Raw genomic sequence first — 24,187 nt, 5'->3', positions numbered from 1 at the left:
ACCTGGTAAATGACTAATTGCTAGGGGCCAGGCTTTTTTGGAGCTAAGAAATACCCATTCCATTTTGACTAAGGAAGAAAATTTCCTTTAAGAATTGACCAGAAAGCAGATTAATCATTAAGAATCAATCTTTAACCATACCATGTCTGATAATTAGCATTAAGCCATGAATGTTACGCACATTACATCACAATCTGTTAAGTAGTTTGATTGATTTTAGGTTTTCAGCAATTCTTCTCATCCGGGAATACTTACCCCTCATAAGAATGTGTATTTATCCTATTAAACAGGACATAAATTGTGTGGTGCAGTATGTCACACCCATATCTAGTTATCAACATATCAATTAAAAGCCAAAATAAACAAAGCTAGCAAGATTAAATAGTACTTTGGAAGAGTTAAGGTTTAGAAATATGAATGAAGCTAGCTTAATAAGTAAGTTAAAGCTAGATAACACGAGTACCAGGTACTATTTAAATTAACAAGACTCAAAATCTGCTTTCATGAAACTAGATACAGGTAAGTGGGACTGGATAAGACCGTCCCAACGAAGCTTTTGCCAGAGGAGGCTGGCAAGATAGCCAGAGAGAACAGTCTCAACCATCTATGCAACAAACCAAGATCCAACTGGAACTGGACTTCCTGTCAAGTTAGCAGAAATCATCCATTGTAAGCTGTGTCGACAAATGTCAGTTCTAATTCCACTGTAGAGGTTTTTCCCTAGGTCGATGAAAAGCAAAAGACTGAACTAGGAGCCAGCTGTGAATTCCTGATTGTTCTACTGTTGACTGATTTAGGTCACTCTAATGAGGCTTCCTCTCCACCCTTAAATTTTATCTTATGGCAGCTCTGTCACTCAAAAGTTTCATGGGGGAAAAAAAGCTCTTACAGTCCTCAAGATTTTAAAATTTGTGAGCTGAAAACTAAGGGTGCTAGAAATACAGCCAAGTATCATGGGTATATAGGGAGAGATGGAGATCTGGTTAGGCAATTATGTCCTCACCTCTAACCAGTTCTCCAAACACTCAGTTTAGCACTTTTTTTTTTTTTTTTAAGATTTTATTTATTTATTTGACAGAGAGCGAGCGAGAGAGGGAACACAAGCAGGGGGAGTGGGAGAGGGAGAAGCAGGCTTCCCGCTGAGCAGGGAGCCCAATGCGGGGCCCGATCCCAGGACTCTCGGATCATGACCTGAGCCGAAGGCAGACGCTTAACGACTGAGCCACCCAGGCGCCCCTCAGTTTAGCACTTTCCTCAAACATGCTGAATGATTATGTCACTGTGTCATGATAAATGTGAAGTCTTTTATTTTTTGAAAACAGCCAGCCTTGTGGTACAATGACTTAGAAAACAGTCTGGCAATTCTTCAAAAGGTTAAATAGTTACCACATTACCCAGAAATTCCATTCCTAAGCATATACCTGCCTCTCCCCAAGAAAACATATGGTCACCCAAAAATTCATACATGTGTGTTCAGAGCAGCATTATTCCTAATAGCCAAACAGTGGAAACATTACAAATGCCCATCAACTGATGAAGAGAAAAATAAAATGCAGCCAAGTATCATTTGGTAATAAAAAGGGATGAAGTACTGATGCTAAGTTAAAGAAAAAAGTAAAGAGCCACCCACTGTATGGAATGCCCAACCTAAGCGAATCTACAAAGACAGTACAGATCAGTCATAGCCTAGAGCAGAGAGATCTTGGGGGATGGGAATGAGGCGAGGATTGGTAATAACTGCTAATGGGTATGCAGTTTCTTTCTGGAATGATGACAATATTCTGTGCTTGAACTTCTTACCTCTGTATGGAATTTGTTGTCACACAAATACAATGACGTATTAATTGGTTTGAAAGGTTCAAAGTCAATGTTGACTTTCTTTTCTTTTCCTTCTTCTGTAACAATTGTACCACAGTAAACAACCAGGCCATTTGGAGGTACTGCAAAAAACACAATTTCTCTACTTAAATCCACAGTTAATTTTCCTTAATTAATAGAAAATATTCCAACAGTCTACTGTCCCTGCTCCTTATTTTGAATTATTTTTCAAGATTTTACTTTTCAGTAATCTCTATATCCAGCATGGGGCTCGAACTTACAACCTGGAGATCAAGAATCACATGCTCTACTGACTGAACCAGCCAGGTGCCCCATGTCTCTGGCTCCTTTAAATATTAATTTAAATAAAGCAGAAATATTTGTATATCTCTCCTGCAGAATTCTCTCCCTAATTTTGAAAATTCTTGAGGTGTTTTAAAAGGGAGGATTTAGGATTTTAAGTAACTACTACTTTAAAGAAAAGTAACTTAAAAAAAAAGGGTTAAATTCCAAGGCCAAAGGGACATTGCTAATAGATGTCTGAAAAAAACCATTAGTAACCAAAAGCATCATGGCAGGATCAAAATGGAAAATATAACCAAGACAAAGTAGAGGAGGAAAATGTTTAAGATTACCTTTGTTATAAAGTTTGAGTCTTTGTTGTACAGACGTAATGGCTCCCAGGACTGAAAGGCGGTTTACTCGTGACTTAATGTTAGATGCAGTTCCAAACTCATCTGCTAACATTTTTGCCACTCGTGAAATCTGGTCTTTGGGAGGAATGATCAATGATATCATGCTTGTGCCATTGCTGTGGAAGAAAGAATAACATTAGAGGTTCAAGTACCACGTAAGTGAAGAGTGAAGAGTTTAAATTCATGCTTACCATTGTAAAGTGAGCTAATGAAATTCCCCTAAAATAGAAACTGATCACTCCCTAGGTGACCAGGAAGGTAGGAACAACACCAGTGTAATCAAAGTATGCCGGGTAGGGAAGAATGTTCAAAATACGGTAGGTACTCAAGTATTTGTATTTAAATTAAAGGTTTTATTTATTTATTTGAGAGAGAGAGCATACAAGTAGGGGAGAAGGATAAGCAGATGCCCCACTGAGTGGGGAACCTGACGCCGGACTCCATCTCAGGACCCTGAGATCATGACCTGAGCCGAAGTCAGACACTTAACCTGAGCCACCCAGGTGCTCCAGTACTCAATTATTTGAATGAATCTTAGCTATGTAAAGAAAAAGACAGCACTTTAAGGGATGCTCAGGAAACACCTCATTCTTCAAGGGCAAACTGAGAAGCTTTCATAAGGGGGGTGACAACAGGCTGGAATTTGACAGAGTCCATGGCAGAGGTCTGGAATCTGGTGGTTCTTTCAGTGGAAGAAGTCGTCACAGGATGATGCACAAGTCTTTACAAAGTCTATGTGAAAGAACAACTGATTATCACCCCCTTTCAATTCCAGGCTCACCATGAAAATTTATAATCATTAATTTAGCACGCTAAGTAATCTGATAATGGGAAAGGAGTGTGGAATTCACACAAATAATCCCAATTAGGAAATCACACACACACTCTAGGTGTATCTCTAAATGTACTTTACATATTGATCACTTTTGATTTTGAGAAGATATATACACACAGCATACACTGAGGACCTGGTCAATTCTGGGTGCTCGAATTCCAGCTTCCAGAACTAAAAACGAGGACCAAATTCTGAATTATGGAGGGCACTACTACCAAGGCCTTGCCATATGGGAAGACCCTTTTGAGCAGCCACCAACCTCTATCTAACCTTGATACTGATGCCAACATCATCTTTTTTAGCTACATTATCTAAAGATACTTATTAACAGTATCTCATTTCAGTATTTCTAGTTCTACTTGAAGCACACACAAAACTACATTATCAAAACATAACTCATCACTAATCATTAGGATAATGCAAATCAAAACACAAAACCACTTCACACCCATTAAAATAGTTACTATCAAAAAACAAAATAACGTGTTGGCAAAGATGTGGAGATATGAGAACCCAATGCCTTGCTGGTAGTAATGTTAAATCATACAGCCATTATGGACAACAGCATGGCAGTTGTTCACATAATAAAACACAGAATCACCATATGATCTAGCAATTCCACTTCTGGGTCTATCCTCCAAAGAGTGAAAGCTGGGAACCAAACAGATACTTGTGCACTAATGCTTATAGTAGCAACGTTCACAACAGCCAAAAGACAGAACTCAGAAGTCCTTCTATCCATCTGATGGATGAGTAACAACACAAAAAAGTGCCATAGGGATAAAGTGGAATATTATTCAGTCTTAAAGGAAATTCTGACACATGCTACAATATGTATGAGCCTCGAACAATTTATGCTAAGGGAAATAAGCCAGATATAAAAATCATACAATACGATTCCACTTATATGAGGTATCTAGAGTAGTCAAATTCACAGAGACAGAACAGTGGTTGCTGGGGGGGGGGGGGAAGGGGAAATAGGGTGTTTGTTGTTTAGTACGGTTTCAGTTTTACAAGATAAAGAGAGTTCTGGAGACTGGTTGCCTAACAATGTGAGTATTTTTAACACTAAATTGTATGCTTAAAATGGCTAAGATGGTTAAATTTTACGCTGTGTGTACTCTGCCACAATACAATAGTTAAAAGGTTCCTGTCAGTTGTATTCCTTAAGATACTATTCTCATCTGACTCTCTTAAGTTTAGGAAATGCCAATATAATTAACTCTTAATACTCAAACAGGATGGAAAAGTTACTATTTAAAATACTAGATTATCGGGATGCCTGGGTGACTCAGTCGGTTAAGGGCCTTCGGATCAGGTCATGATCCCCGGGGTCCTGCGATGGAATCCCATATCAGACTCCTTTTTTTTTTCCTTTTTTTAAGATTTTATTTATTTGACAGAGAGAGACACAGCGAGAGAGGGAACACAAGCAGGGGGAGTGGGAGAGGGAGAAGCAGGCTTCCCGCCGAGCAGGGAGCCCGATGTGGGACTTGATCCCAGGACCCTGGGATCATGACCTGAGCCGAAGGCAGACGCTTAACGACTGAGCCACCCAGGCGCCCCTAAAACAACAGATTATCTAGATCACATGGACTTCATCAAAATTAAAAACTTTTGTGCTTCAAAGGACACCATCAAGAAAGTAAATGACAACTCACAGAATGGGAGAAAATACTTGCTAATCATCTAAGGTTCAACAGTTACCACATGATCCAGCCAATCCATCCACAGTATACCATCCTAGGTATATGCTCAAGAGAAATGAAAACATATGTACACACAAAAACTCATGTTCACTGAGGCATTAGTAACAGCAGTCAAAAAAAACCCCTATGTCGGGGCTCCTGGATGGCTCAGTCGTTGGGCGTCTGCCTTCGGCTCAGGTCATGATCCCAGGGTCCTGGGATCGAGTCCCACATCCGGCTCCCTCCTTGGGGGGGAAGCCTGCCTCTCCCTCTCCCACTCCCGCTGCTTGTGTTCCTGCTCTCGCTATCTCTGTCTCTGTCAAATAAATAAATAAAATCTTTAAAAAAAACCCTATGTCCAACTAATAAACAGGTAACAAAATGTAGTATAATCATATAATGGAATATTATTTAGCAATAAAAAGGAATGGAGTATGGACATTTTACATTATACCAAGTAAATGCAGTCACAAAAACCCACATATTTTATGGTGTCATTTATATGAAATGTGCAGAACAGGACTGCCAAGGTGGAATGGGGAATGACTAGTAATGGGCATGGGGGAGGGAATGGAGGGAAGGTCTTTCTGGGTTGATAAAAATGTTCTAAAATTAGATAGTCGTGATTGTTGCAGAACCCTTGAAAAACCAGTAAACTGTATCCTTTAAAAAAGGGGGTAATTGGGGCACCTGGGTGGCTCAGTTGGTTAAGCGACTGCCTTCGGCTCAGGTCATGATCCTGGAGTCCCTGGATCGAGTCCTGCGTCGGGCTCCCTGCTCGGCAGGGAGTCTGCTTCTCCCTCTGACCCTCCCCCCCTCATGTGCTGTCTCTCTCACTCTCTCTCGCTCAAATAAAATCTTCTAAAAAAAAAAGGGGGGGGGTAATTAAGAGGGTGCCTGGCTAGCTCAGTCAGAAGAGCATGTACCTTTTAATATTGGGGTTGTAGGTTCAAGCCCCACACTGGGTGTAGGGATTACTTAAATAAATTCTTCTAAACAACAGCAGCAGCAAAACCCCAACCCTCCCCCAAATGAGGGGGGCTGTAATTAGGGGTGCCTGGCTGGCTCAGTTGGTGGAGCATGTGACTCTTGATCTCAGAGCTGTGAGTTTGGGCTCCATGCTGGGCATAGAGCTTACTTGAAAAATAGATAAACAAGGGCTCCTGGGTGTTGGTTAAGCCTCTGCCTTCATTCGGCTCAGGTCATGATCCATGATCCTGGAGTCTGGGGATCAAGCCCCACATTGGTCTCCCTGCTCACTGGGGAGTCTGCATCTCCCTCTGACCCTCCCCCCCTCATGCTCTCTAATAAATAAAATCTTAAAAAATAAATAAAAAGGGAATAATTTTTACAGTATATAAAACTGTGTATCAATAAAGCTGTTATTAAAAAAAAAATCTATTGTAGGGCACCTGAGTGGCTCAGTTGTTAAGCGTCTGCCTTCGGCTCAGGTCATGATCCCAGGGTCCTGGGATCGAGTCCCACATCGGGCTCCTTGCCCCGCGGGAAGCCTGCTTCTCCCTCTCCCATTCCCCCTGCTTGTGTTCCTGCTCTCGCTCTCTCTGTAAAATAAATAAAATCTTAAAAAAAAAAAATCTACGGTAAAGACTCAGAACAGGATACTCCTTTTAAAATTTCATCTTAAAAAAATAAATAAATAATAAAATAAAAAAATCTCTTCGTCTTTTAACCTGACAGCCTACTAGAAAAGCCAAAGGTTTTTCTGAGAAATGTTAATTTGTGTTTACTAAATTAACAATAAATTGTTAATTTTATGCTTAAAAAACTCAGTTTTATAAGCAGAATGAGTGGCAATATGAACAGAATCAAATTTATAAACACACATATATACGAAATTAATAGCCCCAAATCTAAGAGCTTCAGTATAAATTGAGCCAATTTATATTATACATATAACTATATTTTATACAGTAAAATTAATTTCACAGATTTGTTTTTTTCCTCAGTATTAGTGGTAAAAAGGGACCTCATTTACACAAGACCCTGCCCTTTCACAAAGTTTTCTCCTAGTGGTAAATCCTACAGGTTCTCTTGTCAGACAGGTTTTACCTATAAGCAGACAAGCTGCCTATCTAGCCCTTCCAACTATCAAAATAGTTAACTCTCAGGTTATCAGCTTATTTTGTATCTCTGAAACTGGCACTGTTTCTGTTGGGTTTCTATTCAAAACCCAGAAGGCCAGTTCATAACTTTTGTGATACTCTCCTCAATACACGCTGATCAATGACAGCACACGGTATAAAGTATGCTATGGGCTCTGCTGCCACCCCTTGGGTAGGGGAGCAAGTATTCTAGCCAAACCAGAGAATCAAGCCGACTTATGAAGAGCAGCTTCACTTGGCATCACAAACAATCAAAATGACCACAAAGCAAAGCTGCTTCAAAACAATCCCTTGCTCATGCACACACAAACACACATTAAGTCAGGTGTATCACTCTCATTTTAATGTTCACAGTATAACTACAAAAGGGAACTTTTCTAAATCAGGACAAGGTATCTAGAAATAAAAAATTCTACATACTATACTACCTGTGACCATGTTCCATTTTCTGAACTAGATGGAAAAAGAATTCCCAAATGAAACAAACTGGTATCTCCTATTACAAAAAAAGAAAAATGCTCTTTACAGTCAGTGAGTTCGTTGGATCCTATTTTTAAGCAACCAACTGTAACAAACTGCTATTCTTCCAATAATTTATCTTGCTAGGCTTCTAAAAAGGAATTTCCAAAGAACCTTTCTGATAATTTTTTCTGGAGTTATGTCAAACTTCAAGGAGAAGAGGAGTTTGCTCTGGGAGGGGCTGGAAACATTAGGCAAGTAAATTTAACTTCAAACATGGTCTCTATTTTAACTGCTACCTACCTGTGTCTACACAGGGGCTGTCAATTTATGCACATGCACAATATGAAAATAGAGAAGAATGTAAGACAGATATATTTTAATCCCGACTTTACTAGCTTGTGCTTGTTTTCAGATTAACAATTCTCAAGAGAACATATTTCTCTACCCTACGGGCTCTTGGAATCTTTAGGGACCAAAGGAGTTATTTCTCAAAAGGACTCAGTTTTTAAAAGCTGACGTGCTCTGATTTACAGAGTAGTTTCCTAGGAGATGGAACTAGCAAAGAGGCAATCAGTAGGGAATGGAATGAGAAGGGGCTCCAAGGATAGCAGGGTTGTGAAGCGCACTTAGCTCGAGAAGCAAACAGGCACCAAACCCCAAAGGATGGAAAGTTTTGAGGCTAAAGATGTTGGGACAAATTCAGTGAACCCAAAATGCCTGAAGGAAATCCTTAAAGCAAGATAATCATGCAGAGGACAAAGCACTGACCTTAAGATAAGCAGCTACTTACTTTCCACTGCAGATAGGTTAAGCAGATAAGCATTCATTAAGCAACTTTGCTGTATAGCACCAAAGCTGGACAACCAACCTTACACTTAGATCCATGTAACATCCTAGAGAGCGCAAAGTAGTGAAGACACCTGAGAAGAAAATCTTGCCACACGTTTCTACTTAAGTAATTCAGAAATGTAGGCTTGCCAAAAAAAAAAAAAAAGGTAGCTAAGTTGCTAAATCTGAAACACTACTTGGAAGTTAGTTTTGGCCTCTTACTCCTTTTGAATTTTTTTTTTTTTTAAAGATTTTATTTATTCATCTGACAGAGAGAGACACAGCAATAGGGAACACAAGCAGGGGGAGTGGGAGAGGGAGAAGCAGGCTTCCCGCTGAGCAGGGAGCATGATGTGGGGCTCGATCCCAGGACCCTGGGATCATGACCTGAGCCGAAGGCAGACGCTTAACGACTGAGCCACCCAGGTGCCCCACTCCTTTTGAATTTTGATTAATACCCAAAAAAGTACCTTTCACTAGTTTCCCTTAATAATGCCTCTTTCTATTCCACGTGGGATGGTGGTGGTGGAAACACCTTAAGTTTTTAAATTCACCGTTATTAAGTGGACGGACGGCCTCTACCTTAGAAATTTAAAGGCTACTTTATAATACCTGATTTTTTTTTTTTTTTGTATGTTGGGTTTAACAGAAGCAGATTAAAGTTTTTCCAGAAAAGTTTCCAAACAAAATAAACGCTCATTTACCCCCAAGGCAAGCCAATCAAGGTTGTTAGACCAGTTTGTGTAAACACCAAAATAAAATCAAGGAAGCTGAATATTTCATTTTAAAGTAACCCAAACAACCCACCGGGAAGTGAAGTAAAGCTTTCACCAAGGAGTTGCTAGACACATATGCAAACTACATCCTTTTTAAATTTTAACATTTTTCATCTACTGTTCTGCTTTGTCACTATATCCTTTTTCCAAAATCAAAAGGCTCTCATTCAAGAGTCAGCGAATTATGAGGTACAGCAATGATTCACATGCAGGTTGTAAAAACTGGGCAAAGCAAGATAAAGCATACATCAATGTGGCACATAAGGCTTCCCAGGGCCTCTGCTCTTGGATTCTTTCTTGTTCTCACCATATTTGGGGTACTTTCCCTTATCAAACAAGGGTTCATCAATGCTTCCAGAGGACTAACTTTTGAGCAACAAAATAGCTGGGAGACAGAAAGAAGTAGTTGTAAATAGATTAAATGCGGACAGTAAATAAAACTAGACAAAACTCAGGAAGGAAGAGAATTTAAATAAAGAGCTGACAGCTTTCCTTCCTTCAGTTTCAAACAAACTTTGAAGTTTCTCTCCCTAAAAAGGGAGGTTATGATAGTGCCACCAGTTATTCATCCAAGGTTTCATGAACCCTGAGCATTATGGACAGGGAAACATGTATAAGGTCACCCGAAGTGCCAGGACTGAAATGCCTGTAAGGTAGAAAATGCACGGTAATCAGAGCAAAGCCTGGACTATGCGGAGTATGTAACTTTAGGTCTCACATAGTTGCAGCCTTTGGAAGGAAACGTGCCTTCTGCCGAATGACGGGCAAAGAAAATCTAGGACTTGTAAAGATTTTATCAAGGATCATCGATAATGCTCAAGAACACTTTAGAAAGATAGCTGAAAAAAAAAAAGTGGTACACACAAGGTTGTCCACTGACAACCACTATTTGCATGAGAACCCTGAATCCTTGAGAGAACTTTCTAAAAGAGCAAAAGAAAAAAATAAACGCTCATATACAAAAAAATCTCCCCTTCCTCTATTCTGATTCAATGGCTCTTGAATAGGCACAATGAGGGTAGTGGTGATTATAAGATTTTCAGAGAGACATTTTTCAGAAAGCCTGATACAAATACAGTTATATCAATTCTGATGTGTAATTAGGGCTGACAGTCACTGGGTCCGGCTTGCTTTCTGCGACTCTAAGCATGATCTCTTGGCCAGCTGAAGCCTGAGATTCCATGACCTCACCCCCACCTAGAGAAGACAAACTGAGCCCACCTGCTGTAGATAAGCTGCTGTCATTTACCCTAGCAGCAATATAACCACAATGAATTGTCCAACTTTTCCAGGACAGAACACCCACTTTGCACCAAATGCCTGCCACCCATCTCATCACCCCTACTTAGCAGAATTACTTTCAGTTTAGGACCAAGAAGTAGACTGCCTACTATACTCTTTGTTGGGATTTAGAGGGTATGCTCCTCAAGGAGCTTTCATCCCAATGTTTGGTAACTGGGCTTGTGCCTAGGATTTGGGTGGCCAAGGATTCCCACCATCCCCTTTTCAAGCTCAAAAGTCTCAAGTTAATCTCAAATCATTTCTGGGAATTGCTAAGCTAGCCAGATTATATGGATCACCAGCTGTAAATCAATGAGTTCCTCTCCAATTTCTACTGCCTCTGTCCATGTATATTTTTAAAGATTTTATCTATATGAGAGAGAGAGAGGGAGAGGGAAAGAGTGCGAGCGCATGCACATGAGCAGGGGGACGAGCAGAGGGAGAGAAGAGGGAGAAGTAGACTCCCCGCTAAGCACAGAGCCCAGAGATCAGACCTGAGCAGAAGTCAGATGCTTAAATGACTGAGCCACACAGGCACCTCTGTCCATATTTTTTATTCACCACAAGGTTTCTATTTTTCTTTTACCAAACATGCAAAACTAAGTTTAAAGTTTGAGACTACAGCAATCTTTTTGATATGGGTTTAATATGGGAACAGTGTAGGAGGTTTGTTAGGAGCACAGATTCTTATTTTTTTTTAAATAAGATTTTTTAAAAAAAGATTTTATTTATTTATTTTGACAGAGAGACAGAGAGAGGGAACACAAGCAGGAGGAGTGGGAGAGGGAGAAGCAGGCTTCCCGCCAAGCAGGGAGCCCCATGTGGGACTCGATCCCAGGACCCTGGGATCATGACCTGAGCCGAAGGCAGACGCTTAATGACTGAGCCACTCAGGCGCTCCCCTAAAGATTTTTAAAAATTTTTTAAGTAATCTCTACGCCCAACGTGGGGCTCGAACCCATGATCCCGACATCAAGAGTCACATGCTCTTCTGACTGAGCCATCCAGGCACCCCAGGAGCACAGATTTATACAACAGATTTGGGTTCATGTTATGTCTTATCTGCATAACCTACAGCAACTTACATAAATGAATCTCTTTGGGTCTCAGTTTCTACTTTCTTCACAAGGTCATGAGGATCCTGTAATGTATGTCAAGTGCCTAGCATGGATAGCAAAAATTAAGGGGTCACTAAAAGGTAACCAGATGGAACTCTAGCTCCTTGTACCCTACCCCTCTGCTCTTTAATAGCATAGTCAGAAAGAATTAACATCACAGCTAGAAGGGACGGGGAAGTACTTTAGATGGTGGTAAGTCTGTTAGAATCTGAGTTAAGTCCAGAGATAAAAGGTGACTCTGTGGTAGGTGGTAATTACCTTTCTTGGATTAAAGGTCTTACCAAATCTTCCAATAGAACAAATGAACCAAACCCAAAATGCAGTTCAAAATAATATGGTCAGAACACTAGAAATGGTTTTGTAATTTACCATAAGGGAGAAATCCAGAAATCTATTCCCCTCTGAAACTTTAAAAAATTTTATTATATAAAAACTTAAACAGCTTCATCCTACAGCTGTGGCATGGGTTCACATTATTTTGATATAACCTAGAGTCAGTCACTACTTCTGTCTGGTTATCAGTCACTTCAAAGATCTGACCCCATTTTCTCTTCCACCAAGTATCGAAAACTGAAATAACACACTGCTTACACTATGTCTATATAAGCTTAAGGGCACAAATCACTTTAGCACATGAATTTGATGAATAAACAAACGGTTAATTCCTAACATCAGAAATAAGATCTTCTCTATATAGTCTTTTTTTTTTTTAAGATTTTATTTATTTATTTATTTGACAGAGAGAGACACAGCAAGAGAGGCAACACAAGTAGGGGGAGTGGGAGAGGGAGAAGCAGGCTTCCCGCTGAGCAGGGAGCCCGATGCGGGGCTCAATCCCAGGACCCTGGGATCATGACCTGAGCCAAAGGCAGCCGCTTAACCGACTGAGCCACCAGACGCCCCTCCATATAGTCTCTTCTATGTCAACACCAGAGGTTTATTCTAAACTACCATATAAAATACCAATTAAAAAATTTGCTAGTTTTGGAGAGGAACTAACACTTGCCTAGAAATGACTGACTACCCAGCTTTACCTTTACCAAAACCCCCAAACCATAGTCTTTAATATAACAAAACCAATACTTCCAAAGTGTCCTCTTTTGCTACCCTTAATTTTGTTCATCCTCAACTTGATGCCCTGCCCCCCATCATCTCTGATGCTGGTTGGAGGTGGAGGGGGCTGCTTTTTATAAAGAGCTTGCAGAATACGAAACTAGGAGGGAGGATTCTGTTACTGTTCAAAAGGCTAGACAGTTACTTGAAATTGGTTTATGCAATTGACCTTAGGGTCAGATGCCATTACCAGATGGGCCAAAGTCCAAGATCTGAACATACTGAGACATTAAAGCAGCCTCTATCATAGAGAACAGAATAACTCACCTGTTCCAGCAAAAATTTCCAGCAGGAAGTTTACAAAGGTTCATTTTAGTATTTTATCCTCAACAGTACTAGGATTACTTAGTCATCCAAAACAAAAATGTATATATCTGGTGTATTACTTTTTCTACAATCACAGGCATTTACTTTGTCTTGAAAAATCATAGGGGTGCCTGGATGGTTCAATTGGTTAAGCGCCTGACTCTTGTTTTCAGCTCAAATCATGATCTCAGGGATGTGAGATCAAGCCCTGCATCAGGCTCCACAGTGGGTGTGGAGCCTAAGATTCTCTCTCTCCCTCTGCTCTAAAAAAATAAGTAAATAAAAAATAAAAAAAAAAATTAAAAAAATTATAACAACTTCACAAAGTTAACCTAGTGGAATGTCCCACCAGGGAGCAGCAGAAGCTGTAAACTTTCTCTAGTATTCTTACATCAAGGCAAAGCCTAGAGATATCAATCACAACCAGCTTTAGGGACCAGCATTCTACATGGGACCCTATAAATGAGACAGTTCATCTAATGTTTCTTTACCACAATGCAAGTACTTTTCATTTTTTTTTTTTTTTTAAGATTTTATTTTAGTAGGGAGAGTCCCCCGATGCGGGACTCGATCCCAGGACCCCGAGACCATGACCCGAGCCGAAGGCAGATGCTTAACCGACTGAGCCACCCAGGCGTCCCGCAAGTACTTTTCAAATAAAACAAAAGCCACTGCCTTCCTGTTACTGTTGTAATACACAGAATGAGCTTCTGCGGAAGGATTTAAAAGCAAGTTGTTTCCCTCACCAGTGATGCTCATTAAGAGTAAATATGTTTGGTACCCAAGTTCTTCCTTGGGTAGATTTGCAAAAAAAAGCATGCCTGTTTTCCTTTTATCTTTGCTCCTGCGCCCAGCACACCTGCTCCCCCTAGTAAAATGCAAACCTCCTTGGACAAGAGTCCTCCTTTCAAAAGGGAATGGGAGATATTTCTACTTAGCAGAAGAAATACTAATCAAAGAACAAGGCAGTGTTGTATAATAGGATCACAGGCTCTGAAACTAGAAAAGTGGGAACAGAAAATCTAGCACTGCCCCTTACTAGGTTGTGGTATCACGCAAGCTACCTAACCTTTTTGTATTTCAATTTCTTCATCCATGAAATGGCCGTAGTAGTTTCCTCACAGAGCTGTTGTGAGGAGTCAAAATGTATGCTACTCAACTCACCTTCAGAAAACTAGTTTTATTACTTCATTAAAACACACCTCAGTCATGAACCTCTAACACTGTCTTTCCTGAGGCTCTTCCTTGCTTAAGTGGAGTCATCAAGGCCAGAAGATGCCAGAGAATGGGGGTAGCCAAGAAAGGAAGAAAACTCTTTTTTAGTAAAAAGCTAAAAATATCCAGAGGTATTAAGGAATTCCTGTTTGGGGATCAGCACATTTTCATTACTTGCAAACTAAAGTTTATTTAGGTTGAAAGGCAAACTGTTGGGACTGTCTTCAGCTCTCTCATGCCAACTTTGCGAACAAGGCACACATGCACAAATGCTCTGCGCTATTTCAATACCCTGACAGCTCACCAACCATCAACCAACACAAAGCTCTTGGATCTAATTTTAGGCTAACTGGCTTTCAATCAAGAATGAATTTCAATTACAATTTCAAAGCTGAAGATCAGTTACAGCTCCACTCCACCACTGTATCAAAGATACTGTATCAGCCAAATAATACTACTGCCCTAGGTAACATTCTACAATACTTGCCTCCCCTAGGAAATTTGCCCAAGCAGTTACACAGTCTCTTTCGGTTTTTGAAAATGTCCAACACCTCATTCAAGACCCTAATCATCTGCTTATACCATGCCCTGCTTCAACATGTACTGTTATTCTGTAATTACTAACATGGTTCTGGAAATGGTTCATATCATCAATCCATGGTTGTGTGTCAGACCATGCTCTCACTGTATTACACATTTCTTCCAAATGTCCAGTGTCCAGTGTCCAACTTACAGCAGATGTTTGATGAAGCTTGTAAGTTGACTGGTTAGTAGTAAAAATGCATTTGTGGGCTTCATTTTTCATATACCTAGATGTGAGTGTGGGGGAAAATCTAACTTGAAGGCCCCAAATATGGTAGGGAAAAGACAATCTTTTGTTTTGACTAGGACCATTCTTCTTTAAAGGAGACCTTAGAGGATCAAATGAAAATGTGAAAACAGGAGAGCACAGGCCCAATATCCCCAAGTGATCTGCATGACAAGAGGCAGTTGTCAGGCATCTGAAAATGTCAAGTCCTCTGAAATGGATAGGAAGGATGGTGACAAAAGACAAAGCATACACTGGATGAAAACTTCACGTCTGAAAATTGCTGTTAAAGATACAGAACAACTTGGAGAGTAAAAAAAAAAAAGAACAAAGCAAACACATGAATACTTATAAGGCACCCATTACATACAAATTAAGTAGACAAAAGAGAAAGGGATGGATTAAAGCACAGAAAATGTGATCAATGTATAATGTATAAGAATCAAATCTGTTTTCATCTTTGTATCTATGAAAATGATAATGAAATTATGGCTCTTAAACTCAATTATGTTTGGGGGAGGTGAGAAAAAAGCAAAAAATAAAATTGCTTAATTTTCATTCACTTATATTCAAAGGAAGAAAAGGTTTCTGTTCAGAATGTGACAAAAATAAGAAAAAAGGGAAGTTTCTATCTTAATAGACAGCAAGCAAGCATTTAGAGTGTGTCCATCCAGTGGCTTAAGATAAAGCTGTTACCAAAGGGAGCCTTCATGCTCTTTGAGGAATGTGCCCACAAGAAACCTAATTTCCAACCTGTTGCAAAGAAGAAACTTGAACCCCTCTAATCCCTTCTCCCCCTCATTAAGGTAAGAGACTGCTGAAGAATTAAGAGATACCTACAGAATGTATCCTATGAGAAGGTTCTATTCTGAGATCCCTAGAGAATTCACTGGGCTCTGAAGAAATTTCTGCTCTTCGTGTTCTCAGTTGGACAGTTCCAGCTGTGGGTCTAGGGAAAAGATGCAGATTTTTCCTTCTGAATCTTCAAATAGGATCTAAGACCATTCAACCCTGATGCCAAACTTATTTTAAGGTTTCTCACAACAGAACATCCAGCACAAGGGGCCACAATAGGCACACTCTTAACCCCAGCTCTAAGAAAAAGGGCCCTCTGCTAAAAGGGTCCAACTGGTCTGTGTGTGTGTGGGGGAGGGTAGGTTGGACAGACCTATAACCCACACGGCATTTGGCCTTAAATGTTATTATTTTTTTTTTAAGATTTTTATTTATTTATTTGACAGAGACAGAGATAGTGAGAGCAGGAACACAAGCAGGGGGAGTGGGGGGGGGAGCAGACTCCCTGCCGAGCAGGGAGCCCGATGTGGGGCTCGATCCCAGGACCCTGGGATCATGACCTGAGCCGAAGGTAGCCACTTAACCGACTGAGCCATCCAGGCGCCCCTGGCCTTAAATGTTATTCTAATTAGGTACTCGTGCTTACCTACGAGTGTGTCCACAGTAAGCCTTCCTTTCCTGGAAGGATAAGTGTATCTACTTTTACAATGAAAAGTCTGTCAAGAGTTGAAATTCAAAGATAGTAATTGTTCATTAGGTTCACAGTGCATAGAACACTATTCCTGAATACAACAGCTGTTAGAACTAGTTCTGGTTGAGGAAGGCAACCTATGACACTTGGGAGTTGCCTCAAGGACACTACCACACCCTATCAAATATATTCTCTCCGCTTCTTCCCCCTATCTTTCTCTTCTCATGGCTCAGACCTACTGGTGGCATCTGTATCACGACCTCTTAGTGAGAGGCCACCAAGACCTCTGTCTGTAGTTGTACTCTGGTCTACATCTCTTCTCAAGAAATTAAAAACATTCTAATTTTTGACTTTTCTTGGGGGTGGGGGGGTTTTGCGAAGAAGAGAATGAAAACAACAACAACAAAAACCAACTCTCTTTAAAAGCCTCAATATTCTGGTATCACTTCAGTTATAAGCAGCCCTTTAAGGTATGGAGAACTTAAGTAAAAATTAAAGTACCTAAAACTCATGGCTTTGAGAACATTCCATGTATCATTTAAGTGAATGTTCTATTAACCAACAATTTTTACTTGGGGAAGGTATTCAAACACATTTAATATACTTTAATCGATTCAAGTCATATTAACAGACTGTCCATATTATTTGTCTAGAAGGTTAAAAAGAGCCTATTCAACAATCTCACAAAATTATTATTATTTTTTTTAAGTAGGCTCCACACTAGGGTGTAGAGCCCTACACGGGGCTTCAACTCATGACCCTGAGATCAAGAGCCGGACACTTAACCAACTGAGCCACCCAGGTGCCCCTCACAAAATTACTTTTAATCCAACATGATGTGAGGAATCTTGTGGAGATTTAGAAAAATGGTTATGTGGTATAAGAAATGTATTTGTCCATGGCTTTTGACAAAGCTTCTAAAGCCCTAGAATTTTCTGGGTGATGGAAGGGTTTTGTGATTCATAAGGAATCTCTGTGAGGTTATGATAATAAAGTGACTTAGGGTAGGGCCACTGGGGTCACCAAAAAGACCAGGTAACTGAGGATTGGAACTTTCAGCTCCACCCACAGACCTCTTTGAAAGGTTTGTGGTGTGGAAGGAGGGAGAGTCTGCAGATTAATTTCTATAAAGTCTTGAACAAGATTTAATGAACTTCTGGGTTGGTAAACCCAGGAAATATGCCCCAGTTCCACAGGAACAGAAGCTCCTGTACTCAGATGTTTCTGGACCTCACCCTATGTACTCTTCATTTGTATCCTTTATAAAAAAGACAGTCAATATAAGTGAAGTGTTTCCCTAAGTTCTGTGGGCCATTCTAGCAAATTATTAAATCCCCAATTTTAAGCCTGTAGGTCAGAAATAGGGGAGGCCCAGACTTACCACAAATGGGAGCAATCTTGTGGGACTGAGCACTTTATGGGATCAGATGCTAACTTTATGTAGTGCCAGAATTAGATTAAATTGTAGGACACCCAGCTGTTGTCCGCTAAGAATTAGAGAACTGCTTGGTGTGGGGAGCCCCAACCCCCCCCCCCGCCCCCCGTCTGGTATCAGAACTACTTAGAGTAGAGGAGAAAAGAAGCTATATATTTCAGGGGAGGAAAGGCAGTCATGTATAGCTAGGTTACTTCTATTTCCTTCAAAGTCAATATCTGACTTAAATTTAAAACTTAAATTTAAGTTATATGTGTAACACTTCTTTCAGCTCAGAAAATTAAGTTCTTTTTAACTAAACAGTAAGATTTAAAAATGCCCAAAGACCACCACAGAAAACCCCAATAAAGTTTACAAACTGTGCAGATCTTCAAAGATGGGTTATCTGACTAAGCCTTCATTATTTTTGAAATATACAAGGTTCCCTGGTCAAGATAAATCAAAAAAATATTCTAACACCCACAGATGCAACTTAGCCCAAATTAACCTTGTCTGTCTGTCACATTTACCACTGTCCTTGGCTAGAACAGGCTCTGGCAATGATTTTATTACTTGAAAACTATAAATCTTCCAGCCTTCTATCTGGGGCTACTTCTTGCTGGTTCAGAAAACATTAGTAAGAAAAAAACAACCAAAATTTCCCACTCACCTTTCTTGTAAAATATATTCACCTGCTTTAGTTCCTTATCCAAAATACCCACAACCACAGTTCCATTCACATGGCTCTAGTTCCAGTTCTGGTTTATGTACACATTTGTCCTCGTTAAGCCAACGGTGAAGAATGTACCAGGACAATCATAAACCAGGAAGAACTTCCACTAACTTTAAATGGGACTTATGTATACCAAAAGAAGTGGCAGGTTATTTTATTAACACACAAAGAAACTAACATTCAACCAGATTTATATGAAACTAAGTAAGTATGTTCCACAAACTTTAAGTTATATGTGTAACGCTTCTTTCAGCTCAGAAAATTAAGTGTGATGTGGGCTACAAAAAGACTCCACCAAGTTCCCTATTTTAGCCATTTTGGCTCTTATAAATGCTCTTCCACAGACATGACAACATTAAGATAGTCTGTTATAGGGACACCTGGGTGGCTCAGTTGGTCGAGCATCTGATTCTTGGTTTCAGCTCAGGTCATGATCTCAGGGTTGTGAGACTTAGCCGAGCCTCATGTTGGGCTCCATGCTCAGTGGTGTTTGCTTCTCTCTCTCTCTCTAAATAAGTAAAATTTTTAAAATAAAATAAAATAAGTCTGTTGTCGCTTAGATCACAATTTGAGTCATTCCAGCCTTGTATTTTCGGAAAACATAAAGTATATTCATTGCACTGTGTAACACACCGGTTCAAGTCCTAGGCTGTGCTACACTTCAGATACCAAGTTATTTAACCTCTCAGCCTCATGTGCCTTAGCTATCAAAAGGTGGCAATACTTCTTGTGAGAATTAAATCAAATAGTGTATTGCTTAACACAGCGTCTATAATATACTAAGCACCCAATAATTACTGTGCTTAGAAACTTTACTCTGTTCAGATGTACTTAATTACTGAGCCCATTTTGCAGTGGTTCCCTTTTTAAGCTACATTTGGGTGATATTATCAAGAGATAATCATAAACTGACTCTCAATTTCAAAATTACTCTTATCCCAGCATACCTTATAGTTATTGTTAAAAACAAACCAATCTGATTTTCATGCCCAGAACTCTACACTGCTAGGAGGGCAAAAACCAAAACCGAACAAACCAAAAAACCAAAAAAACCCCAAACAAACCAAAAACAAAACAAAAAAACACCTTTATTTCAAAAACAATTCTATTAATCCACTACTAAGTTTCACTTCGTGCTAATAACCATGCTTGAACACATCAGTTTTCTCCTTAAACCCAAAGGCTACACCCCCAAACACCAGTACGCACAGATTCATTTTGTCATCCAGTCTGTCTTTAAAGATCATTACATTTCTCCTTAAAATATTTTAGCATTAGGCAAAGAAAATATTTCTCACCATACACTATGATAATCTGAGTCTGACTTTAATACAATTCAGCCATGAACATGCAATCTTCCTATTCCCTAAAAGAAGTTGGTAAGTACTGGGAAACTTCTGAGCCAAACTGAATACAGTTGTGGCTCCTTACTGATACCCAGAGATGGCAAAGATTTAAAATTTTCATGGGATCAAGATGCAACCAAATCCTGAATAAAAGCAAAGCAGGACATGATTATCAACCATATTATTTGTTTAAATGAAGACTACTCTTAGCTATTTTAGACAGCTTAATCCTTGTCTAAAATGTCCAAACTAACCCCATCACTTAGAAGAAAAGTTGTATATAAGAACCTCAATTTTTAGTGTGCTTTAAACTTTACTGAACTTTGCTAATCAAAGGGATAAGGCCTCTAGAAGCTTGAAAGGGGAGCCTGAAAGTTTCAAGTAGCTAGGTAACACGGCTAGGAACAAATCTGAGAATAAGCTTCCTTCATCAAGCACTAGAAGGGAATGCTGTTACTACACGCAGTTATTTTTAACGTTACTATGCTCAGACAATAGGCAAATTATAGTTGTAAATTCACATTTTAGACTTTTTCAGAGTATATAATGTATGCAGATTCTAATGTGTGAAACTGCCCCCAAACTAAAGTGTTAAGAGAACAAATCTACAGATCACATCCAACTTTAAACACTGCAACAACAATCCATAAAAGTCATACTCAATTGAAAGTAACACAACAGAATATCCTAGTGAAACAAATCTAATTCCTGGTAGTGCATCATACATAATGGGTCATGACCTGTACTACCCCTCCTGTATAATATGCTCACACTTGGGAGAATAATTATTCAATCTACCATGTGGCAAAAACCCATCTGTGTTCAAATTTCTATAAGATCATTAAATAGGTCTGAATATTTTATTAAATTCAAAGAAACAAACTTAAGAAATAAAAAATAAGCTGCCACCTTCAGTTTGTACTAGGGAAAGAGTTAGCAAAAGCCCAAGTCACTGAACTGAGAGCCAAACTTTCAGAAGCTTCATTTCAAGCAGAACTGTCACTAATTTAATAAGAACAAAACACAACGACAAAACCAATCTACTAACTCTACGCCTTCCATGTTAAAACTGAGCACACCTTATTTCATATAGTAACAATTAAAAGCCTGATTAATTCTATCACTGAAAATCAACCAATGAAGGGCAAACCTGGGCTGGAAATCAGAATGTCCAATTCCTGTGTTGAAAACAAACTTTCAACATGGCCTGGAGCAAGGAACTCTGCTATTCTAAGAATGCTCAGACATACAAATATGTAATGTTCCAAACGCTTTTTGGGGGGGGGAGGGGGATCACTTCCTGTAAGCAAAAAGTTCCTATAACTGGGAAAGGGACAAAATAAATAAACTAAGAAAATGGGAATACCTCTGACACACCTTCTCCAAACGAGTAATTCTTTTTTAACTTAAAAATAAAAAAGCATATACAGCCAGTTTCAATCTAACCTTCCCATAGTGCACAACCATAATATTTATAAAAGGAGACGCAAAGCCCACCTAATTCAGTTCTAAATTTCAACAAGCATTAGTACATCAGGCACCTCATCCCTGAAAGTTCCAGAGAGAGGCCGAAAAGGACCCCGTAGTTAACAGTTCACATCAACGGCCCCATAACCCGGTTTCTCCTGTATATACAGATGCGGATTCGTCCACCAAAATCTCCTCTCTACCCCACCCCGCACACGTTGGCATTTTCATTTCATAGGTGGATACCTCAACAGCTAACACCAGGAAGCTCCGGGGTAATTGGAGGACTTGGGGGAAGTCATCTCGGAAGAGGTGGAAGACCCAGAGATATCACGGAAAGTCAGAAAGAGGTTGTCCCTGACCACCTCTCCTTCGTGTCCCATCCAAACTTCACCGACCCGGGTCTCAGAAGACCGGGAGGGGGAGGCCATTTTAATGAGACCTGGCTGAGAAACATCAAAGAGAGGAAATCAGGGAAGGGCGTTCGGAAAGGAAGGCCGAGCCCTTTCCCCCAACAGCACCCGAGCAGGGTGGCAGCACCTGGAGCTCGAAGAGGGAGGTGCTGGATTCAAGGGCCTGGAAAGATTCAAAAGTAGCAATGGCCTTCCACGAGGGGGTCAACTGGTCCGAGCCCCGGGAGCGGGGCCCCTTACCCCGAAGCAGGGGAAGGACCCCTTCTCCGGCCAACCGCGCAGACCCTTGCCCCTGAGTCGGGGGCAACTACCCAGAGATCCAGAAGGCGGGAGTTGACTATTGCCTGGTTCTCCTCATCCGGCCATGCGGCGCGGGGGCGGCCATCCTGAGGGGTCCGGGAACCAAGAGGGCACGGGGGGGCCGGACGCGGCGCTCACCCGCGGGCCGCCTCCAAGCTCTTGATGAGCTTCTTGATCTTCCAGATCTCCACGTTCCTGTCGGCAGCACTGGGGTCGTCCGCCATCTTCTCGCCTCCTCCTCCCTAGAGCGGCCCGGCGGGGCCCGGAGACACCAAGACCACAGAGTTAGCGCCGCCGCTGGGGCAGAGCGGCCCCCTTCCTTGCCACCCCCAAGAGGCCCTCTTCTTCCCGCCCCGCGCGGCCCGCCGCGGCGGTCGCTGGCCTTTTCCTCCCTTGGCTTACCTAAGGGCCCAGTCCTGGGCGGCAGCGGCTGCTCCTCCCCGGCGGCGGCTCCGCGGCGGCGGCTCTGACGTAGGACACCGGCTCCCTCTCTCCAGGCAGCTGCATGTGTTGCAATCCGCTCACATGGGGCCTGTGACATCACTTCCTCCGCCAGAGGCTGAGTGGAAGTCGGCGGGCGGAAGGGAGGGGGCCTGTGCGGAAGAGAGGAAGCTCTGCGCGCGCCGCGACTTGCCATTGGCTGTCCGCGCCGCGGCCTACAATGAGCTCGCTGATTGGCCGCAGCTGGGGCCGCGCTGCCTTGTGAGGTAGGGCCCGGGGCGGGGAAGTACCGCCTTCCTTCCGGTCCGGCTAGCGGAGTGGAGGAAGCGGGCGGAAGCCGGTGGCTCTCGCGAGGATTTATTCAGCGACCCGCCAGCCTCCGATGGGGGGTGTTTTTTAAAGGGCAAGGCGCAGGGGTCGTCTCTTTTCCGTCCCTCTTTGGTGAATGGAATGGGCATCTGAAAATCTACGACGCGCGGCTAGACGATTGGGCCGGAACACACAATTTGAATTGCGCCTGAGGAGTCTTAAAGAAATGCCTCAAGCTTCGTGGCTTCATACCGGACAAAGTGCTCCGGCCGACGTGCGTCACTGTTGCGCGGACTAGCATTCAGGCTCCCAGCCCGAAATTTTCTTCTGGTGGTCCGGGACCCCGCCACCCGCCAAGGGCAAAAGAGGCGCGTTACGTCTCGCCTCAGCGCTTACATGGGTTCATTTTGGACCTGGAGTTTTGTGGGGACGGGAGGGGAAAGCAGGGGCTGCGGGAGATTGGAAACCTTGAGGTATTTGAGCCCACGAATGGTTTAGTCTGAGCTTTTGAGAGTGGAGGTGGGGAGAGTGTTGAAGCAAATGGGCAGCTATATAAGTTGGAACTTTATCTTTTTGAGTTAGAATTTTTAGTTGACTCTGTCTCTCTTCACCTCAGTTGGATTTGTTCAAATATTTGGGCCCAAACTGTGCTAGATTCGGTTTTCCCGAGGATGCTGAGGTGAACTGGATATAACAGTGCCTGCTTAGTGGAGCTCTCAGTTTCGTTGGGTTTATAACCATTTGTGATTGTATACTTTTGTATAATAATTGCATAAATACGTAGGTACTCTGGAATGCTGTGAGAGTGTAATAAAAGGGCCTAATTTTGGAATGAGACCCAAAGAATGAGGGGTTTTGTCAGAAGAGAGCATAACACATTAAAAAAAAAAAAAAAAGTGCTTAAAAAGCCAGTATGCGGGAACAAGGTCAGGAATGGCTAAAGTAGCTTGAGGAGGAGACAGAGGACAGATCATTTAGAGCCTTGAAAGCCAGGTTTAGGAGTTTGGCTTCTTTCTCTTAAGAACAATGGACAGCTTAAAGGGTTTATAGAGGTAGGGAAATGACATGAATGTATAGTTATGTTTTTAAGGAGATGGTTCTGTTTGGATTGGAGAGAGCAAAAGTGGAAGCTGAGAGATCATTTTGGCTGCTGCAGTCATTCATGTGAGAGATAATTATAGCTCAGACTAGGGTGATGATAGTGCAGATGGA

At 41.3% G+C, this 24,187-nt stretch overlaps 1 protein-coding gene across 1 annotated transcript in view; it reads right to left on the bottom strand.

Moving 5' to 3' along the window:
• Window positions 1-22,784, bottom strand: part of ETF1 (eukaryotic translation termination factor 1) — a 30,760-nt gene extending 7,976 nt beyond the window's left edge. Inside the window, exons 1-4 of the mRNA XM_036084172.2 lie at window positions 22,628-22,784; window positions 22,364-22,467; window positions 2,454-2,629; window positions 1,801-1,940 (exon numbers count right to left, since the gene is read on the bottom strand). Coding sequence (XP_035940065.1) covers window positions 1,801-1,940; window positions 2,454-2,629; window positions 22,364-22,449 — 402 coding nt within the window. The 5' untranslated portion in view covers window positions 22,450-22,467; window positions 22,628-22,784. The remainder of the gene's footprint in view (window positions 1-1,800; window positions 1,941-2,453; window positions 2,630-22,363; window positions 22,468-22,627) is intronic.
• Window positions 22,785-24,187: the final 1,403 nt, after the last annotated feature.

This window comes from Halichoerus grypus, chromosome 2 (genome assembly GCF_964656455.1).
Source record: "Halichoerus grypus chromosome 2, mHalGry1.hap1.1, whole genome shotgun sequence".
Lineage (NCBI taxonomy): Eukaryota > Metazoa > Chordata > Mammalia > Carnivora > Phocidae > Halichoerus > Halichoerus grypus.
The sequence above is the reverse complement of the archived record's forward strand: the minus strand, read 5'-3'. Positions and strand labels throughout refer to the sequence as shown.